Here is a 23,427-nt window from a genome sequence, read left to right as displayed (position 1 = left end):
TCAATGTGCCCATCGTGTCGGCATTTTTCCCCTTCTTCCGCCTTGCTGGTTGGGTTACCAACTGAGGGTTCTGTCTGATAGAATTAGTAGGAGGTGTTGAAGCAGTGTCGTTGCTTATTGGGCATGGGGGGGGGGGGGATTTACAATACACACCACTGGTTCCAGGTGTAAGGGTGGTATGTCAGTTGGTACACTGTCCGCCAATTCCAGAGGATAAGATGTAAGGGTGTTAGTGGGGGAAAGGGGTAACAAACCCAGTTCGTGCTCAGCATTAGCAATCTCCTTTGTAAGGGCCCCCACAGCAGAGGATAGGTAGGTCATGATGGAGTTAGAGTGTCTGGGAACTTTAGCATTTTTACTACCCTCCTCTGTAGTATGTGCTTTCTTTCGCCTACCCATTTGTGGCTGCAGATGTTAAGGGTATGGCCCTGCCCTGCCTCCTCCTGCCCCGGACGGCCACAGACGCTCCGCCCGCGCGCATACCACGACGCGGGAGAGCGGGTCTGCCTTATGCGCCTCCAGGCGCGGGAAAGTGATGCTGCAGGCGGCGTCCCCGTGTCCTGTTCAGGGGACGCTGGGAGGTGTAGTCCGTAATTGCTCCCCCCTCACTGCGACCGCGTTGTCAAGTGCGGCGGCGGGGGAGAGCGAAGCAAAGAGCGCGATGTCCGGGGGTCTGATGGGCGAGTGAGCAGTTTTATCCCCAACAAACAAACAGCGATACTCCAAATACGGCTAAATGGAATACCACTAAATTCAACAGAAAGCTAAATCGGAGTCCAGAATGTGTGCTTTCAGTGATTTGGTATAAATACATTCAGTAGTTTTTCAGAAATTAAAGTTCGAAAACGTTGTACATCCGGACGGCTGAGTTTGCAGGATACTCATTCAAGTCCCACAAACATCCAACTTCAAAAAACAGAACAATTGATTTTAGCTGAGGAGGTTTGCTTTTCCCAGGGTCTATAATCAAATGTATATTTTTATAAATTCACACATTGCTCTGTTTATCCCACGATAGGGACAAGCCAATAGGCCCCACTAACACTTTGACAAAACCAATAGTTCTGCCTAACTTAAAATGACACACTTATATTGTTACATCACACAGTCAGCCATGCACAGCCGAGGGGGTTGCGTGCAGGGCCTTGCACAGCCCAGACGTTGTGCCCAAACTCAATCTGCACACAGCCAAAGGGCGTACCCTACTAGAGGTACGGTGCACTTAGGGGGTTGGGCACAGGTCCTGGCTCCAGGTCAGGCCCTGCTCCCAACACCACGCCAGGCCCTGGTTCCAACACCACACTGCACATGGTGATGGATATCTTACTTTACATTCAAAACAAACATAGAAATGTAATGGTAAAAAACAAAGGTTAAAGTGACAATTTAGGTACCGTATTTTCCGGCGTATACGACGACTTTTTAACCCCGTAAAATGTTCTGGAAAGTCGGGGGTCGTCTTATACGCAGGGTACCAAATTTTATGGTATGTTTTCATGCGCTTTTTCATATCGAGGACTTTACTCAAAGGTGTCAGACCGCTTCACAATAGGAAATAACAAGAAACAACACACCTTATGTTAAAAAATACAGCCACCGGCACTGGCAACGTCCACACCTAGGCCCCGCGCCATGAACTGTGCAAGTATCGAAAGCGAGCGTTTTTTTTCATAGCGAGGACTTCACTCGAAGGTGTCAGACCGCTTCACAATAGGAAATAACAAGAAACAACACACCTTATGTTAAAAAATACAGCCACCTGCACTGGCAACGTCCACACCTAGGCCCCGCGCCATGAACTGTGCAAGTATCGAAAGCGAGCGTTTTTTCTTAGCGAGGACTTCACTCGAAGGTGTCAGACCGCTTCACAAGCGAGCAAATGGCGCCATGAGTCTTACCTCGACTGCCGCTGCACACGCGCCTCCAACCGCTTGCACATCCCCAGGCAGACGAGGCAGTAGGACGTCCGAAATATATAACGGGCAGCCAGCGCCGAAGATGGCAGCCCCCGCTGTGTTGACACGTTTGGCACGCGCTCCTCTCTCCATGACATGGGCATGGGCATAGAAAGGGGACTGTAGAATGTTCCCGAAGGAAGTAGAGCACTTGCAGTGATTGGCTGGTTGTTGCGAAGAGGAAAGGCAGTCTGGTGAGCAGATATTTGCCGTACCGTACATGTGGTGGTGAAGACAGTACAGCACAGCACCAGTCTCTGCACCTGTTCATACTGTACAGCACCAGTACATCCAGTGCAAATGGCTGACAGTCAAGAACCCGGCAAGGCTCCAGCAGCACATCCAGTGCAAATGGCAGACAGTGAAGAACCCGGCAAGGCTCCAGCAGTACATCCAGTGCAAATGGATGGCAGTCAAGAACCCAGCAAGGCTCCAGCGGTGGCAAGAAGAAGGAAATATGAAGCCAGTTACAAACTTAAAGTTGTGGATTTTGCCACAGAACATAACTGTGCTGCTGCAAGACAATATGGAGTGACAGAAAAGATGGTTCGGGCCTGGAGAGCAAATGGGAAAGCATTAAGGAGTATGCCAAGGGGTTTAAGAAGAGGCACCCCACATTGGCCAGAACTCGAAAAGCATGTAGCAGACATGGTGACCGAGCATCGCCAAAGCGGTTATGTCGTGACCCGAAATAAAATCCGATTGGTTGCACTTCAGTGGGCCAAATCTAACCCAGATCTCAGCAACAGATTTAAGGCCACTGTATCCTGGTGTACCAGATTCTTGGGAAGGCATAATCTGGTATTGCGGCAAAAGACAAAAATTGCCCAAAAACTACCTGCGGATCTTGATGCCAAAATGCATAGCTTCCATCGCTACGTTATTAGGCTGCGCAATGAACATGGCTATGCGCTAAGTAGCATCGGAAATATGGATGAAACTCCAATGAATTTCGATATGATTGCCAACAAAACTGTCCATCAAAAAGGTGAAAAGACAATTTTAATAAAAACAGGACATGAGAAGTCCAGTTTCACAGTGGTACTAGCATGCACAGCTGATGGCGCAAAACTGAGACCAATGGTTATTTTCAAAAGAAAAACAATGCCGAAACTCAAGTTCCCTGTTGGTTGTTTTGTGCATGTGAATGAGAAAGGATGGATGGATGAAGAAGGGGTAAAGCTATGGCTTGATAATGTATGGAGCAGGCGACCAGGTAGACTTCTACAAAGACGTAGTCTACTGGTGTGGGATATGTTCAGGGCTCATTCAACTCCAAGCACCAAGCAAAGGCTGGCAAGACTAAAAACAGATGCTGCAGTTATACCTGGAGGATTGACATCGTTGGTGCAGCCACTGGATGTGTGCCTAAACAAGCCATTTAAAGATCGCATCCGAGAACAGTGGAATGAGTGGATGGTTAGCGGTGAAAAAACATTCACAAAAGGAGGAAACATGCGTGCTCCACAGTTGGATGTTTTGTGCACCTTTGTCATAAAGGCCTGGAACGACATCGATGCAGAAACTGTCATAAAGTCTTTCAAGAAGTGTGGCATATCAAATTCATTAGATGGTATGGAGGACGACTACTTGTGGCAAGATGAAGAGGATGCCGAAGCAGAGACCACATCATCTGATACGGAATTGGTACCAGATCCATACGATGACTGCCTTACAGATGTACCACAAGATCTCATTGACTTACTTATGAGATCAGATGACGAAGAGGAGGATTTTGAAGGCTTTTAAAGGGAACGTTGTAAATCCTGTAGAAATCGCTTGGATTTATGAAAAGTTATGGAAAGTTTAATCCACTTGCACTGTTTCATGCACTAATTTATGTTTACCGTACATGTTTGATGACAAACAGGTATATTCACAAGTGACAGTTTTTCATATGGTTCTAAATAAAAATATTGCAAGTAAAGCAATATTGTTTATACAACCAATTTGTTTGAGTTCAGTCTTTGAGTTTGTAAAATAAACGCTTAACACTGTCCACTGATAAAGCCTTACTGCTCACCACAGGGAGAAGGATTAGAATCACTAATACGGTAAGTTCAAAATACATTCTCGGAATGGCTATGCAGGACTGCGTTTGACTGCGCTGGAAGTGGGGGTAGTCTTATACGGCGAGTATAGCACGAAACCTAAATTTTATCAAGCAAAGTAGAGGGTCGTCTTATACGCCGGGTCGTCTTATACGCCGGAAAATACGGTAGAAATGATATTACTTTAACATTTAAAAAAAAAAAAAGAAAAAACTTACTGATAAAAAGGTTAAAATTACATTATAGGTGAGAAAGACAGTTTAAACATATCGTTTTAAAACCAATAACTGTAGCATTTTAGTGATCTAAAATAACTAGAACACGCGCCTTAAAGTAACTATAATTTGCACATAATACCAATCCACTATTAAAAGCATATTGTTTTAACATGATTTTCACAATATCCAAGTCAGGCCTACTCCTACTGACACACATTTCACAATTGAAAATTAGACCTATAACATAACTTTTTTCAATGAATCAATCAGGCCGAAAGCCTTGATCACTGGCTTGTCACCATGCCCAACTAAGGCCCACTGTATTCAACTTAAGCTTTCACACATGGCAACTATCATTATACTCTCATATATATATATACTATCATTATATAGTAATTTTGTATGTAGTCATAAAATGACATATGCAAAATTACAATCGGCAAAACAATATACAGCTTAACAAGGATCCTTAAAGTGCAAATCTTCTGCCACGAGGTTTTGTCATTGTTGGTAAAAAAAATCTGTAGTCAAAGAAATTAAAATCTGGGCGGAGCCAAAATCCATCTCTAAGTAGTGCTCTTTAAAGTGCTTTTTCTGCTACCCACAACGTATGGTAAGAGTGGTGATGCCAAACTTAAACATTGGCAAGACCAATAGGTCTCGCCTTTGGAACCTATTGTATAAACAAAATCGCTATGACTTGTCTATCGGTGTCAATTTGTAAGGGCGTGCAACACGCAAGCACCTCCAAAATAACAAGTGTGCCCCCCATCAGAGTTAGATCAGTAAATCTTTTTTTGGATGAGTGCAAAAGTATTTTTTCTTTTTTCGAGGCATGGGGAGGAAAGCAGTATAGGTGTGGGGAGCAGGAGCAAACAAACATGTGGGTGTTGAAACACAAAAGGTGTGAGGGGGAGTAATAAGGAATTTATGGGAGAAGCAACAGATGAGTGAAGACAGTAGAGCAGAGGGGGGGAAGAGAAGCAAACTGTCTAGAGAGGAATGTGGATATGTTGGTGGAAAGCACACGAAGGGGCAAAAGTGTACGAGGGTGACCACAACACACAAGAGGCAGGGAGAAGCAAATGGCTGAGAAAGGGCAACACTGAATGCAGAGGAGGGAGGAAGAGAAGTACATAAGGGAGAGAGCTGGAAAACACATGCACTCTTGTGTAGTGCTTATCAAAAACAAAAAAATAGTGCTACATAAGTGAGCAGTGGAAGGACACAAGTAATGCATACATGTTCCAGGGTAGGGAAAAACAACAGAGAAAGTAATGCTCACTCAAGCTGACAAATAAAGAGCAAGCAAATGAAAGTGACAATAAATCTAGGGGCGGGAGGAATTTGCAGAATTGCGTTACGCAAATCTCTGCGAAACGGAAAAAATCTCCGCGAACACGCAGAATTGCTTGTTCGCAATGCTTTTTTCCTGTTCGTAATTGCTGTTTGCGTGCTCAGGGGGAAATATGCCGCGCACACGCATTTTGAGAACGCGAACAAGCAAAGAATTTCGCAATCTCTCGGAACGCAGAATGTTGGGCAATTTCACGTTCACCACAGAACGCAAAATTACCCAAATTCCGCAAGCCACTGGTTAGCAATGGGCAGTGTCCTAGTCCGCTATAAAAAGACAGTAGGTCTTCTCCCCAACAGACAGCTTGCACTGTCCGGTAGAGCATACATGAAAAGGACATGAATCAACCAAGAGAAGATCCGGTCAACCAGACTGAGACTAGACTGCTGACCAAAACCCCACGGTTGCTTGCATCAAATGAACCAGACAGATCTAATAACAAAAGGCAACCTTGTCCACCTTGATCATCGATAGTATTTCATTCAAAACAGCTAATGCCCAAGCCTCAATGCTGCACCTGGAATGAAAACTTGCCTGAACCCAATCCAAAACACACTGAACCTCAAAGTAAATAGACAATCACTTTTCAACTTGTTTCACCATTGCTTTAGAAAGGCCTGTAGGACAGTGAGGAAGAGATAGTTCTTGAAAATAGCCAGTTGGAGGCCTGGTTTCTTAGGTGTGGCATGACAATGCCCCTTTTCTGAAGGGATGGTACCAGAAGGCAGAGAAGGACTGATGACTTTACAGATATACACACTATTATTTAGTGCAAAAAGCTATTTTTTTTTTTTTAACTGTGCAAGGATTGTCTCGGGTCTCAAACTTTGAGCATTTAACCCAAAAACGACCGCTTCCAACCAGTTTTATATGACATTCTTTTACACCTACAATAGGTGTTATAACCGTTTTAATTTCATTTATCCTAATTACTTTACTCTATAGACCCAAATAAACCATCAGTAGTCCAACAATCCGATTCTTCAGGTAAGATCCTGCACACGGGAAGTTAAACCTCCTTTTTAACACAACCCTGAAGTGATGTCCTCATCTTAGCCCAGGCATGCATTAGGTGCACATTATACCTTATACACAGTGCTGTACACCTTGGCAATCACACTAAGTACAGTGCGTCAGAAAGGCATACCAAGCAGTTCAGCATCACAACCAGCCAGCACTCAACACTTTATGCAGGACACATTCACTCTATAGAGGCCTAATGAATGCCTAACGCTCAGGAAATCCAGGGTTCTTGTTCTGAATCTTTCATCTTTTGTCCTCCTATGGGCAATGCATTTTTTTATCCTTTCTTCACTAGTTGCATGCTTACAAAGTCTACATGGACTAAGCCAGTCATTGGGTCAAAAAAATAAAAAAGCATTTGCAAGACCAATAAGCCTGTGGCTGCTAATGGTTTAGTGGTGAGTGGCGTAGAGTGAAATGGCGAAGAGTGTAGTAGAGTATTGTAGAGTGGAGTGGCATAGTGTGTCATGTATTGGAGTGGAATAGAGTGGAGTTGTGTAGAGTGACACACAGCTGAGTGTCGTAGAGTGCATTGGTGGACAGTGTTGCACAATATAGTGGCTTAGAGTGCAGCACCATAGAATTCAGGGGCAAACAATGCAGCATCGTAGAATGTGGTGGTGCAGAATATAGAGTGTTGAATAGTAGAGTGCAGGTGCGTAGAGAAGAGTTGAGTAGAGTGTTGTGGTATGGTGTAGAGTGTAGAGTGCAGAGTAGAGAGGCAAAGAGTGCAGTGGCATAGAGTGGTGCGGACTAAAGGGGTGCAGAATACAAAATAGTGCAGTAGAATGCAAAGGCAAAGAGTGGAGTGCTGCAGAGTGCTGTGGTATAGAGTGGAGTGATGCAGAGTAGAGCGCAGTAGAGTTCCGAGGCATAGAATGCAGTGTTGCAGAGTAGTGGCTCAGAGTATTGCTGTAGAGTGCAGTGCTACATACTTCTCACTCTACTCTCCCACCTGCCCAAACACCCGCAGTTAGTGCCAATCTTTTCCAGCATGTTAATATTACATGTGTATTTGTAAAGCGCACGTTTTCATCCCAGCAACGGGGCATCATGACGCAGAAATAACAGATGTATATTGTTACCAAACTCAATGGTACTTGTTATTGTACTGAGACCTAAAACTGGACATCCCGCTGTTGCCATCACAGTACCCTTCGACCTTTTGTGGCGTCTTCTCATTGTGCGTCATATTGTACCTCCTTTGCACCGTACTCATGCCACCTCCCCACAGTTCCTGTTCTTGCCCCGCTCATTCTGCATCTACTCTATGATTCCCAGGTGGAACCTGCTCCAAGCGCTCTGTTATGTTATCAGATTTATAGAGCGTAAACAGGATACCCAAAGGTGTCAAGGTGCTATCACAATGGGAAACATAAAAACAAGTACAGTAAAATTACTAAGGGAACAGCCATGTTTTTCCTAAACAGTGAGAGGTTCGGAATGGACCTGATGGACAGGGGGGAGTACGTTCCATTCCTTTGTAGTAGAGTTCACAAAACCTCTACCTCCCCAGTTTGTTTGTTTAATCCTTTTGACAAGTTTATGGGTACCTGAAGACCTTAAACCTCTTCCAGGAACATACCATTGAATTGAAAGCCCAAGGAACTTGGGCATAATTTAGTGTAGAGCTTTGTGGGCAAGGCAAAGGGTTTTAAATGTAATATGTTGCCTGACAGGCAGCGGAGATATTTGATAGCTTGTGCAACTGATTGATGTTTAGGATTCCAATTATAAGTCTGGCAGCTGCATTCTGCAGTACCTGCAGCTTGTTAAGATGGTGCTGCTGTATGTTCAAACACAGAGCATTACAGTAATCGATCTTGGAAAGTATGAGAACTGTGATAACTGTTTTTGGGAGGATAGTGGAATGAAAGGAAAAACATTTCTAAGCATTCTTAGGGGGGAAAAAAGTTAAGGACGTGACTGCAAGAACCTGAAGTCCAAAAGTCAGTTTATTATACATGAGCGCTCCCAGATTTCTGCCCTTAGACACAGGTACAGGAAGGGACACAAATTCTTTTTGCCAACATGACAGTGTCCATAAGGAAGGGGAATTACCAACACAATGACCTCAGTTTAGTCTTAGACCGTTCTAACTCATTCCGTTTCCTACGGCAATCATACAGTCATGAAAAAATGAACCTGCCTGGCTGTTTAAAGCAAAAAAAGCCACCACAATTTGGATATTCTCTGGGTAAGAGGTAAGATTGAGCCCAAATAATCTGATGATAGAGGCAAGAGGTTTAACATAAATGTTTAACAGCGTGGGGCTGCATGCAGAACCCGGAGGGACCCCAACATGGCAGCAAGAAGGGTTTAGCCACAAATGGGTCCAGAGCTACCACATGCGATCTTCCACACAAGGATTTTTAGTCGTTTAAGCGCTGACCCCTCCATCCGGACAGCCCCAAGACGCTCAACCAAAACCTTATGGTCGCCGTGTCAAAGGCTGTCGATAGATTGAGGAGTAGTAGCTCCGCATTTTCGCCATCGTCAGCTATGGACCGGATTCCTACGATGTTTTCTTTTTTTAAATCTTTGTATTAACAGTATAAGTAAGAACACATACATCAATTCCATCACAAGTATAGGCTCCATATTCCATAGTTCTCACAGAATAGCCACAGTGAGTTGTTAATCAAACATTTTCATTTTGTATATCCCCAACTATTTCCAAAGATACGCCTCCCACCCTTACCCTCCCTCCCCCGGGACTCACAGTTAGCCACATTCGTATCTCATGGTACATGACCCAACCTAGCGTAGCTACTTCACAGTTATTGATCAGAGAGGATTCAGTGCTATGACCGCCTCTAAATCCAAATTGGGTGGCGTCAAGCAACTGAGATCAGACAAGACAAGACAGATTGAACTTTTTCAAAAGGGCAATATGGGAGCTTCTTTCCACGCAGTGGGGAAAATACCATGTTTAAACATAGAGTTGAAAATGTTAGTTAAGGAGGCAGCTAAGTTTCTGTGACCTGAATTGCGATTGTCGGGGAGCAGGGGTCCATAAGAGATCCCGATTTTGTGGATCTGATGAGGGAAAATCACTTCTAGTATGGATAATGGTGAGAACACTGCAGGAGAAGAGTTATTACGACTGTCTTGCATGTCACCCTTCCCTGCACATCACACTGCTCCGGTTTCTGCTTGCACTCCTCACCGGTCTGCTGTTCCTGCACCCATCGCTCTGGCACAACACCCGCATAGCTGCAACCTGTCCCGTTTTTGCTGGGACAGTCCGGGCAAGTTAGAGACTTTCCCGGGTGATTCACTATCCAGACAGCGTTGGCAATTGCACTTTCAGCCTTGTCAAGTTCTTCCAGTCAGGAAGTTAAACTTGTGGCCCTGAGGCTTCACACAGGCGCTCACACCACTGAGATGCCTCCTTAACCTAACCACATCCATAAAAGCCATTCATCAGTACACTTATGCTGATAGAAGTTATGAGCCCCGGGGCATACTTTATTTGCAATTCATTTATGGGTATCTCTCTCCGCCCTGACCGCCCCCCCCCCCTTTTCCAGTTCCTGCGCGTGGAAGGAGCAAACTTTCTATTTCAGGGGAGGGCTCTGATTCTGGATGAAAAAGGGCATAGGGAGGGTCTACCAGGCGCATTCTCCTTCCTGACACAATGGCCACTTCCTTTCAAAAACAGAAGTGAAGAGGATGAGAGACAGACACTGAGGAACAGTGCAGAGGTGGAAGACTGAGTTGAGGAAGAGAGCAGACAGACAGGCAGTGGTGAAGCAGCTGCGACCGAGGTGCTGAGATGGGAGACTGTAGTCAAGAAGAGACCCCCTACTCGTGAGTACCTGATTCTAAGACATGCCTCCTAAGGCTACAGTACTGCCTGGAGCTTGCAAACCTGCCCTTGAATTGGTACTTGTAGTTCATATATATCTTTCTTTTTTTATTTCGACAATTTGTTTGTCATTAAAGAAGAATTACAGACATTTATTACATCTAAAATAGTTAAAACGAGAATTAAAAAGTTAAAACAATTCAACAAATCCATGTACATTAGACGGTAGGAAAGTGCACAATACATAGTCCCTCGTACCTCAGCAGAGATAGGAGGGTGCAACCCCCAGTGGTCCAGTCAAGTAGCCGCAATTCAAATCTCAGAGGGTAACCCACAATGACCTCCTCATGTTCCACATTGCTGCTATGTACTTAGTTACAGCAAAGACCACAACCGACGAAAGATCGACTTAAGAATCCTGTATGCTTGGGCGCAGGGAGTTAGCCCCAGATTTTTACATAACGGGGCAACCCACCTCCTCCTTGGACTAGCGTAAACAGGGCAAAAAAAGACAACATGGACCTCACTTTCTAAATTGGCAGTACAACCTGGGCAATTCCCAGGAGATAAAGTGCTCCACTTTGAAGTCAGCGCTCTAATAGGGAGAAAGCCGTGCCGCCATTGCAGGAAGAGCTTCCTCGCCGAAGCGGGGCCCATATCATCCAAAACTTGCTCATAAGAATAGCAGTCCTTTATTGCTAAAAAAAGTGGCTGTGAGTGTTCCCGTTTGGGTGTTAGTCAGTAAACGCGCCCTTTTATTTTCCCGGAACAGCTGAACCAGCTGCAATCTCGAAATCCCTGCGCATGCTTGTTCCGGGTCAGACCACATTGCCTCAAGGCCTAGGTTCTCGAGTTCCCCTCTAACATGCTTAAGCCAGGGTAATTTAGCAGCATTCGTTAATCGCAATTAACTCTCCCCTGTATACACTCAACTCCGGAGAGACCCAGAGCCGCCTCCTAAAAGTTAATGGTCTTAGGGCCAGCTCTTCTTCTATTGGCCGTAAGCCCAGGTCAAGTCTCAGTGGGACCAAGGGCGTGCTTGGAGGTAGAGCTACCAGCTGCCTAAGGAATCTGTTTTCCGCAATTGCAATTCCCGGGGCAACCTTGAATCCCTATATATATATATATATATATATATATATATATATATATATATATATATATATACACACACACACACTGCCTTACTATTCTTAAGTGCTATCAACTGTTGCAGCTAAGGGAACACATCCTTGAATTGCACTTGTACATGTTTTATATACCACAATACTGTTTCTAAGCGTGATCAACTGTTGCAGCAGTTAGGAGAAACAAAGGTCTGTAACCAAAGGTGACTTTCCTAAAATGGTGCTGTGTGTGATGCAGAGGAGCTGGTTTCATGTTTTCCAGGGCCCACCATCCTTACTTTTTTTTCTTTACGTGCTAGGCCTTATGCCCAGCAGTCATCTGTTAGTAACTCAACAAAGTGGAACAGGCGTTGGCCATTAACGTAGTGATGTTGTCTAGATCAAGCTAATAGCTCAGTAGGTTAATGCACCTTCTATTTACTGTCTTTGCAAAGTTTATGCCCCATGCTTGATTAATATCCGTCTGAGAATTATCTTGTTCTCCTTTCAGAAACAGTTTGTTTAATTAAACAACCTCCTTAGTTTTTAGAATACTAATAAAAGTTTCCTGTGTTTTAAGACACCTCCCACATTGTACATAAGTGCATAAGCTCTGCCGATTAAATAGTGCAACGTTTGCTTTGCGGACAAACAAAACGCCTGCCACCAATACTAATATGTGCTTTATCAAATACACCAAGAGTGCATTTCTTTGTGATGAACAGTGACTGCGTATTTCAATGTTCTTGCTGGAGAGAGATCGGAGTTTTGTCTATTCCAAGCTTTCACTCGACAGTAGTGCAGAGGGTTAATTGTGCCTGCTGCAAAGTCTTCTGTATCATGCATATCACAGAACCTAATGTTGCTAAAAGGAATTAGTTTGGGTACAATGCATTCTTTTTAGTAAAGCTAATCCCAAACACTGTGGTACGTTTTAAACCGGAGTTACTACTTCTCCATACAAAACACCCTTCAAATATACTGCTTCCTAGTATCTGGCATGTGACTCCTACACCTTGTAATCCTCATTGTTTTATTTGACATTTCCTAGACTGATTTACACACCTATGGTTCATTGTCTCTATGTAATGCGACTGTGATATAAGTGCTCTGACACCCTGTACTGGTATGAGCAGCGCTATAAAACAAATTAAATATTTGTGACAGAGGCATTATGGAGAGATGAGGGACACTGTTGGCCAGTGGTTGTGTAGGGAGCCGTGGAAAATGAGGTCACGGGGCACCCAAAAATATTGTTGCACTGGGCGCCATCTGCTGGTCCTAAGAGAGAGAGAGAGAGTGTGAGTGAGTGAATAATATCGGTCACTTGCTGATTAAGATTGATAGTTTTGTCCAGTTTGGAAGGTGTTATCGGTCTTGACTGGATGAATGAATTAACTCTAATATATTGCTTATTTTATAACGCAAGTGATAATCCGTGACAGTATTTTAAGTAGGTAGAGTTAAATTATGCGGGGTGGGCAGAGCTTTGTGGCAGTGGGTGTGGTAACTTTTCAAGTAAGTAATTGATAGCTGTGGTGTCCCAGGAATTGCTTTTAAATGTTGGCAACTATGCACCCACCACCAACCTCTGCATACACCCATTCACAGACACTACTCCTGACCTTCACCCTGCCCTTGTCTCTGCACACCACCCTTCTCTGGTCTCTAATTATAGAATTATAGCCCTCATTCCTTAAACCATACCACGATCTTGTACATCGCACTCCTCGGTCTGCATCCTGCTCTGTCCTGCTCCCTGTCCTTGCTTGCATGCCCCAGTCATTTTCGTCACCCCTTACTGACCTCCTGCACCCGCTCCAATTAACGTGATCCTGCACAACTAATTTTTGTCCTTGCACCACACACTCACTCCTATAGTCTGTCCACATTACTTATGTATCCCACGCTTCTGTTATCTTGGATTTCAAATAGTTCTTCTCTAGCACTTCGCCCTGTGCCTGTCCTTGTTGATACGCTCGCGTCCATTCCCAACTCAGTGCCCGCGCCTCGGCCCTAAGCCTCAGACCGGGTTATTTATTTGCAGCACCTCTTCTATCATCCAAACAAGACACTAATAGAAACCACTAACACAAAACTGTGTGACCTCCATAGAATTACCTTCTTCAAGACCCCAGCCATGACTGCACAGCGATGAACTATGGGAAACCGGTGTTTTTGTCATGGCGGTAGAAAGAAGACTACAGTTCATGGCAATAGAAAGAAGACAAAACGTCACGGCACCCGAAGGAAAACTGGCGTCCCGATAAAGAAACTTGTAATTTGATATATTGGTATTTTTTATTTTCAGTTGCGCTGAGTCCCCGAGACAACTGCTGACCTTATTGGGACCATACACTAAATTACGTTGCACCCCGTTTCAGTATGTGGCGGCCACATAACTTGATCCAAGTATATATGACAGGAGTTCGCAAACTTAATTAACTGTTTTGTCGTTGACAAAAATCTGCAGGCCTCTGTGGGCAAACGAAGAACTAATACATTAAATGTAATGTGTAGGACCGTGTACTCACAAGATGGCCGCCGCTATCTTTATCATAGAACGCCAGTCCACATTAAAATGTTAAAGCTCTGCTGGCTGCTGCTCTAGTATAATGAACTACAAGGAGGGAGGGGGCGCGGTAGCACCTAAGGATGTGAGAATTTTAGAATCCTGTACATGGATGAAAAGAGTGTATAGCTCAACTACTACCAGTTGTAGAAACGTAGGTGTACTCGCAGTTTCTGAAGTGTTTAAAACATATCGAACTATGATGCAGGGCCAGTAGGGTTGTCTTGGCCACATAAGTGGCTAAAATGAATACAATAACCTGTAACTATTTTATTGGCGTGTCACCTTTGTGTAAATGTGGCTTAACGATTAGAGCGGCCGACTTTGAAGTTGGGAAAGTAGGTTCGAGTCTGGAGGAGGTTCAAGTCTCCTGTGATTCTGGGCAAATCACTTAATATCCCTGTGTATAAAATAATGGTGTCCGTCTGTAATGCAACGGGTGCTCGTGTAAAGCGCCCTGATACCTTCGGGCCGAGTTTGCGCTGTAAAAATGCAAAAAAATAAAAATACAATTAAATTGTAACACACTTCTTAAATGAAACAAGCATTTGCAGTGCAATAGGTCTTGCATTTAAGAGAGTTTGAGCTATTGGCATTGTAAATGACAATTCCAATAGCTTAAACTCTTGCAATAGCGAGAACTCTTGCAGTGCAAACGCAAATTTTGGAAAGCGCCCCATGACACGCGTTCATGTTAATGTTGGCTACACCCCCTTCTTTAGATGAGCCACGTCTGAAGAAAGGAGCACAGGCGCCAATGATCTGAAAGCACAGCATGGAACCCTTGTACAAAAAAATGCATCTGTTTGTCGAGTTGAGCCATATCTAAAGAAAGAGGCGAGGCCGCCATTAAAGTAAAAAATATTTGCAATGTAATAAGTCTCCACAAACTCTCGTAAATGAGAGACCTTTTTCATTGCAAAGAAATGGCCACGATTGTCCCGGGCTGCTTTGAAATGAAAACGCGTATGGCGTGCTGAATGTTGCTGGAAAACAAGTCGTGCCTGCAGTATTACAAACTTGTTAAAGAAAATAGTGCTTCCAGACTAAATAAACACACCGTGTAACAACAGAAGTTAAAGGGCCAGTCGGAAATGCACTTTTCTACCCTATGTAATCTTAGTTGGTTAATACAATCACTGCAAAAGACTATGTGTATAACCACTTGCAGAGCTGAATCGCAGTGCAATAGGTCTTGCATTTAACCAGACCCCCCAGGATATAGCGGCATGGATTGGCAAATTTAGCGGCACAAAAATGAAAATTTAGCGGCACAAAAATGGAAATTTAGCGGCATTTTATTTTGGGTTTTTTGCAACACCAAACACATATATCTTACTGTTTGAGTTATTTGACAACATGGAGCTATGTACATTTTGTTTATTTACAATTCAGCCCATTTGTTTTAGTTAAAAGTCATGTTAATCTTGGCCATGTACGTTCAGTTCTTCTGAGCCTCCACAGGTTTCAGACTAGGCATGCTGGAGGCAGAGACAGGTCTCGGAGCGAGTGGGACGGGTATGCTCAGACGTGAGTCCCGTGCTCTCCATGCCACTGGAATCAAGCTATCCAGGCTGATGAGGGCTGAAAGCCTGAAACCTGTCCTTGGATGCTTGTTTCCAGTCCAGGGAGGACTTGGCTTGGCAGTTCGGGCTGGACTGTACCCATGGGGCACAGGGTCAAGACTGATTTGCATATGGCTGGGTTCAAACTGGAATGGCATGGTGAACAAAAAAACGATGGATTTTGGCCCAGATCACTGTACTGGGGTGAATGATTAAACGGGTAAATAACGCAAACATCAAAAAGTAGATTCTGCAAATGTCTTCTGATGGTCACCCTAAAAGTTTGTCGCACACTATTATCTACAAAAGCAAGTGCTCACAGGTAAACCAAATTCCGTCTTGCTAAAGTAAGGGGTGTTCAGTCGGGACTTCACTTGATACAACCATCAAGATCAACACTGCTCAGCCTGAGGTGTAAGCAAGTCTGTTTGAGTATTTTTGGGGTGGACGACGAGTGTGACTATCGTGTAATAAAAGTATTGTTCTGCCTTTCTTTTAAACAAACCCATGAATGGTTATTCTCCCATTGACCTTAGTGCAGCTAAATGTCTTTCTCACACGAGGGTCTGTAAAATTTTCCAGTAAAACGTGCGTTAAGCTGGTCCGGGTTTTGGGGGGACTGGATGCTTTCCCTCACGCCTCGCCCATTTTTCCACATGCAGTCCTGCCAAGAGTCACGCAATAGGTGTGACACTCACGCATTTCAGTGCAGTGATCCGCATCACCGCACTGAATGCATTTGTCACGCATTTCTTTTATGCAGTGTGTGCCACGCACGTTAACTTCTGGAGTTTTGTTTTTTGTTGTAGCTGCAGCCTCAGTAGGCCCTACTTGTGACTGGACCAAAAGTAGAATGAAGGTAGGAGTGTGTTCTCTTTGAAGTTAAAGACAAACCACACTAGACATGATAGACACATGCTGCTGTCTGCTCTGACCGCACTCGTGTGTGTAAACGATCATCCTAGGGAGTCATAGGTCTCTGGAGACATCCCACCTTATTCCAGTATTTTGGGATTCAGACCAGTGTTTCATGCAAACTGAGAATTTGATGCCACAGAGCACAACAGAATGGGTGAGAGAAGAATGTCCCCTACATCATTTTTTCAGAGGTGTGACACAACACTAAGACAAAGAGAGAATGGGAGGGAGAGACTAGTCAGGAAAGCAATAGGAACATTGTATAATAAGGCAGTGGTGTACGATGAAGATCCAGAGGTATCGGAGAGAGAAAGGGTGAAGCTGAGAGGGAAAAGGGTGAGGCTAGGAAGAGAAGATAGAGCAAGGGAAAGCAGGTGCTGAGCAGGAATGAGGAAGAGACATGGGGCAGGGGAGAAACAGGCACTGAAATATATGGGACAAACATGGAGAAGTAGGCACATGGTAAGCAAAACGCTGACAACTGGAAAGAGACAAACTGTGCAAGATGAAAAGGGCCAGGAAAGAGCCAGAGAGCAGAGCAACACAGATGAGAATAGCACTGATTTACTTAGCAGGAATCAGTTTATAATTGGAAACATTTTTATGTATACTTTTTCATAATATAATGGACATCGTCACCTTTAGCGAACTATATCAGCCAAGCATTCTCCAATAATATTGGATGTGCATTATATTATGATGTGATATGCAATTGTGGGTATAATCCTTATGACTGAATAACTTTATTTACATTGCTTTTATGTTTTGTTTTGGAAGAGCGCAGTGTGTCATCAATCAGCCTGTACCATAAGTAAAGTTACATCTCGTCTGCATTAATTGCAGTCACTGACTGCCAGTCTGTATCATGATTACATTTGTTTCACAGTAAAATCAGTTTACAAGAGCCCTAAGTTAGTGCCCTTCATTTTCTGGTGCTTTTCAGCAGTTGTAAGGTTTTAGAATTTCTTGTTGCTCAAATGGGTGTAATTTCTAATATTTTAATGTTTCTCTCGTCTTTATAGCTTGATTTTGCTCGCGAAAAGTGTCACTCTTAGTCGCTGAAATGTTACTCATAATTACTCTGAAATTATGGAAATGTCACACACAGCAATCTGAAACCTTGGCAGCTATGCACATGCCGTGCCGAGTTTTATTTTGCCCTTGATAGAGGAAAGGGTGTCACTGCTCTCGGCGCAGGAGGGTTGAGAGGTATGGTAAACAGCTGTTCTGAAGTCATTTCCGACCCACAGAAATACTAAAAATAAAAGATTAATGTCCCCCGAAGGGCCGCCGCACACGGGGGACGCGGCGGGCCTCGGGGGACATTAATCTTTTATTTTAGTATTTCTGTGGGTCGGAATTGACTTCAGAACAGCTTCTTGTTCCCTGTTAACGGGATCCTGGCAGGGACGGACGTACCTCCTGTCTGTGTTCGCCGGCCGGCTGTTCTCCTGCTCCGAGTCCGCTTCCCTGGTCTCTGGAGAAGAGGACGAGTCTTTGTGTGTGTGTCGCTGCCGCTTCTTGCTGGTCTTCTCCCTCTCTCGGCCGCCGTCCTCGACCTCCTCTCGCTCCTTCTCTCGCCGCGAAATCCTGGGGAATGGAAAATGGGTGCGCATGGGGCTGGATTACAGGCGGAAAACGGCGGAGACGGCGGAAACGGCAAATTTCGCGGGCTTTTGCCCAAATATCGCGGCCTTTCAACAGATCGGCCGATTTCGCGATTTTTTTGCAAATCGCGAAATCGCGATAAGCTGGAGGGTCTGTTTAACAGAGTTTGAGCTATTGGCATTGTAAATGACAATACCAACAGCTTAAACTCTCGCAAAAGCGAGAACTCTTGCAGTGCAAATGCAATTTTTGGAAAGCACCCCCTGCCACGCTTTCATGTTAATGTTGACCACGCCCCTTTCTTTAGATGAGCCACGTCTAAATAAAGGAGCGCGGGAACCAATAATGTGAAAGCGCCGCATGGAACCCTTTTACTTGTTGAGTTGAGCCACATCTAAAGAAAGGGGCGCAGCCACCATTAAAGTGAAAAATATTTGCAACGTAATAAGTCTCCACAAACTCTCGTAAATGAGAGACCTATTTCATTGCAAAGAAACGGCCACGATTGTCCCGGGCTGCTTTGAAATCAAAAGCACGTATGGCGTGCTGAATGTTGCTGGAGTACTAGAAACTCGTTAAAGAAAATAGTGCTTACAGACTAAATAAACACACAGTGTAACAACAGAAGCTAAAGGGCCAGTCGGAAATGCACTTTTCTACCCTATGTAATCTCAGTTGGTTAATACAATCACTTCAAAAGACTATGCGTATAACCACTTACAGAACTGAATCGTGGTTGGCACAGCGGGAAAGAGTGATGTGTATTTATAGTGCTACAAGGTACCAGGCTGCGAATAAAAGCACTGTGAATCTGTAAGTAGTTATTTTAAAATTGTATTACACACAATATGAGATGAGATGTTGAAAATGTGCAAATTGATTTAGTGTTTGAGATAAAACAAGTGCTTAAAAATGTATACATTAATAATATGCAACCGATATACAACCCAGATCTCAGATGCTGACTGTTGTGTCTACACCTTTAAGTTCTTGCAATGTACTCTCGTGTTGCCACACAAGCTGATATGTCATGTTAGAATGTTATTGCTTGTCATGAGCATTCCTGCTTGTCGGTTGTTCTCACTGGTCATATGGCATTATTTCAAGCTGATGACCAGAGAGAAGGACTGAGGAAAGGTGCTCCGTTGGTATCAACCATTAAACTTCATTTCAACAATATACTATTCTGGAGTTTTACTTAACAATTTGGCGACGATTTCTTGCCAACGGAGGATGAACCCACAAGAACAAGAACTCTTTTATTCAATTTCATCAAAAGAAATGTTTTGAAGTTCGTCGTTCTTTACCCTCGTGTTATTGAATTGGTAACGTATGATTTTTCTCTACTATTTTTTTTTAAAAAAAAGGAGAATCCTCACCGGCTTTCCCAAGCGCTGCACTGCGCCGCACTCGAGACACTGAATCTCTGCAGATCCTCATTGATCTTTCCACACGCTGTGGCATTTTTTGAAACTGTGCGCTCGAGGCATTAAATCCCTGCTGTTTAGAACGTCCCCTCGATTAAGTGATGACGAAGTGACTACACGCGTGAGCACGGAAGCTTCAACAAGTGTTTACGCGCATGACCACAGAAGCTTCTCATTGACGTGCTTACTTACGCAAGGTCACGCCGAGGTTAAACGACGTGCCTCCATCTTGGATTTTGCCAATTATAAAGTTTCAGTCATCGGAAGCCGAGTGAAGCGTTTATTTACAAATCACAAGTTACCTTTTCATTTGATTGTTTATATCTTTCACTTTCTTCAGTTCCTGAAACAAGATTTTAAGGATTTTAAGGTATTTTTTTTCTCCTTTCTTTAGTTTAAACATTTTACTCACTTTGTTACTAAGGATTGTGATTTTATTATAAGATGGCTACTCAACAAAACTTTACCATACAAAATCCATCTCCTTTTTGGTCATCTGGTACTGAGCCTCCTATTAAGTGGTTGGAATGGAAGGCTTATTTTTTAAATTTCATAAAGGCTATTGATGTTGATAAAAAAATGAGTACAGAAAGGAAAAAGACTCTTTTTCTTTATTCTCTTGGCCCAACTGGTTTAAAAACCTATGAAAAAATGCAAAAGACTACAATCAGTGGTGATATGGATGAATTCATAATTATTTTGAAAGACTTTGATAATCATTTCTCACCAAAAGTTTGCATTGGTATAACCAGATACAAGTTTTTTCATAGAACTCAAGAGTCTAATGAAACCATCGATGAGTATGTTTCAGCTTTAAGATTAATAGCTGAGGATTGCAAATTTGATCACTTGGAAGATCAATTAATAAGAGATCAAGTTGTTATGCATGCTAGTGACACTTCCATTCAAGACCGTTTGTGGATTAATGGTGACTCTGAATTAAAAGATATTTTAGCACTTGTGAGAAAAGCAGAACTTTCAAGCAGAAGTGCTAAAGCTCTAAAGAAAGATAACAAAACTGAGGAAAAAAGTGAAAGTGTTGTTGTCAGTAAAATCAGAAATAATTTGTCTGGAAAATTTAAAAAAGTCGAATCTTAAAAACACTAAACATGAATCTCATAAAGAAAAGGATGGTCTTAAATGTTTTCGCTGTGGAAGTGGTTCACACCTTGACAACAGCAAGAGTTGTCCTGCCTTAAAGTTTAAATGTTCTAATTGTAACATTGTTGGTCATTTTGCAAAGGTTTGTTACAGGAAAAAATCAGTAAAGGTGAAATGTTTAGATGATGAGAATGTTACCGGTTCAAGCGAAGATGATAACTCAGTTAAGAAAATCTTGTTTAATACTGTTTTAGAAGATAAGAATAAGAATCCAAAATATTTTTTTTTGTTAAACATTATTGACAAGGAAAATAATAGAAGGAAACCCCTTTGTTTACTATCCTTAGGTGGTGTTGACGTCCAAATATATGCGGATTCTGGTTCTCCATATACAATAGTTAATGAAGCTATTTGGAAGAGTATGTTTGTTAAGAAATTGGGTAATGAATTATTACCATCTGATATTCGACCAGTAGGTTTTTCGAATGAGAAAATTGATATACTTGGGTATAGACCTCTTCTCTTCAGGTTTAAAGGGAGAGAAGCCTATGGGAAATTGTATATCTCTAAGAAGGGTCCATCTGTTTTGGGATGGATAGATCAAGGGAGCCTTGGGATAATACTTAATCCTAATAGTGAGGATCCAGTGATGTTACTAGATGATAATTCGGATCTCTGCAAGGAAATTTTAAATGTTTACCCTAAAGTCTTTAAAAAAAGTATTGGGAGACTTAATGATTTTAAACATCAAATTGTTTTAAAACCAGATGCATGTCCAAAAGTACACAAGGTAAGGAACATTCCTATTGTGTTAAGAAAAGAAGTGGAATTAGAACTTGAAAAACTTGTTCAAGCAGATATTATTGAACCGATTGAGTCATCACAATGGATTTCTCCCATTGTGGTGGCTCGACGCACCAATGGAAAATTGAGACTTTGCATCGATTTAAGGCATTTAAATAACAATATCGTTGTTGATAAGTTTCCGTTACCTAAGATCTCAGAAATGTTAAGCTTGATTAAGGATGCAAGTTGGTTTTCAACTATAGACTTGTCTGCCGCTTATCATCAAATACCACTCACTGATGAAAGTAAATCTTTAACTGCATTTATTACCCCATCGGGTTGTTTTCAATACAAGAGACTACCATTTGGTTTAGCATCTGCTGCCGCTATTTTTCAAAGACTAATGCATCAGTTATTCAGTAAATTCGATAATGTAAGATGCTTCCAAGATGATATCCTTGTTTTCGGAAAAGATAAAGCGATACATGATAACATCTTGAAAGAAGTTTTAAGTGTTCTGGAAAAGAAAGGATTGACTGTGGAGCATTCGAAGTGCAAGGTTGGTGTAAGATCAATTACTTACCTTGGACATGTTATTAGTGGGGAAGGGATTTCCACTAAGCCTTCTCTGGTGAATTCAGTAATTAATGCTCCGAATCCTAGCAACAAAGATGAAGTAAGATCTTTTGTTGGTATGGTTGAATTTTACTCGAAGTTTGTTAAAGATTTTTCGAGCGAAATTTTCAATATCAGACAATTGTTAAAGAATAAATCTAAGTTTGTGTGGTCTGCTGAGTGTAAACAGGAATTTGAAAACATCAAAAGTGAGATTGCAAAAGCTCCAGCTTTAAGCGCCTTTGACCCGAGTTTGGACAACATAATAACTGTTGATGCAAGTAATAAGGGATTGGGTGGTGTACTTTCACAGGTGGATTCTCATGGGAAGGAACATATAATTGCCTACGCTTCCCGTTCTTTGTCCCCTACTGAGGAAAAGTTTTCTGTGATAGAAAAAGAATCTTTAGCCTGTATTTGGTCTCTGGAGCATTTTAGAGCTTATGTTTGGGGAAAACCTTGCACCCTCAGAACTGACCACAAACCCTTAGTTAGGTTATTAACTACTGAAGGTTTATTCAATGCTTCTCCAAAAATTGCCAGGATGTCTTTAAGGTTACAGGATTATATTTATAAGGTGATTTACGTTCCTGGTAAGGAGAACGTTGTGGCAGATTTTCTTTCACGGATGCCAATCAATCTTTTGGATAGTTCGGATCATGAATGGGAGAATATTCAGGTTGCTTTAATTCACGATCATGGTTTACCTTGTTTTGATAGGGGTGATTGGGATTCAGCTTATAAGAAAGATTCTGTTTTGTCTGATTTATCTTCTTTCATTTCCAAAGGTTGGCCAAATAAACAGGATTTATCCGATGTATTGAAACATTTTTGGGAGATTTGTGATGAACTTTCTATCGTGAATGGCCACATTATAAGAAATGGTAAGGTTATTCTTCCTTCACTTTTTAAAAAAGATATTGTTGAAATGTGTCATGAAGGTCACTGTGGTATAGTGAAGACTAAGCAGAAAATTAAACAATGGTTTTGGTGGCTGGGAATGGATTTGTTTATTGAAAGGATTATTAGGAATTGTGTGTGGTGTGCTAATTCTGATAAGACTCTAATAACTCTGAAACCAGCTATGGCGGAGCCCATTGTTCCTAAAGCACCTTGGCACACAGTTGCCATTGATATAATGGGGCCTATTGGAGCACACAACAAGTATGTCCTATGTGTTATCGATCTGTTTTCTAGATGGCCAGTTTTGAAAGTGGTTGAAAAAATTACCTCAGAAGTAGTCGTTTTCTGGATTGCGTTTTTGTTGGAGAAGGTTTACCTGCTTTATTGATTAGTGATAACGGTGTACAGTTC

The 23,427-nt window shown here is 42.6% G+C and overlaps 1 protein-coding gene across 1 annotated transcript in view; it reads right to left on the bottom strand.

Annotated features, from left to right (window-relative positions):
• NDUFA5 (NADH:ubiquinone oxidoreductase subunit A5) overlaps positions 1-13,713 on the bottom strand; it is a 155,607-nt gene extending 141,894 nt beyond the window's left edge. The window contains exon 1 of the mRNA XM_086936556.1: positions 13,643-13,713. Within this exon, the coding sequence (XP_086792682.1) occupies positions 13,643-13,663 (21 nt within the window). The 5' untranslated portion in view covers positions 13,664-13,713. The remainder of the gene's footprint in view (positions 1-13,642) is intronic.
• Positions 13,714-23,427: the final 9,714 nt, after the last annotated feature.

The sequence above is a fragment of the Lissotriton vulgaris genome, chromosome 1_1 (genome assembly GCF_964263255.1).
Source record: "Lissotriton vulgaris chromosome 1_1, aLisVul1.2, whole genome shotgun sequence".
Classification (NCBI taxonomy): Eukaryota; Metazoa; Chordata; class Amphibia; order Caudata; family Salamandridae; genus Lissotriton; species Lissotriton vulgaris.
This window is presented reverse-complemented; position numbering and strand designations above follow the sequence as displayed.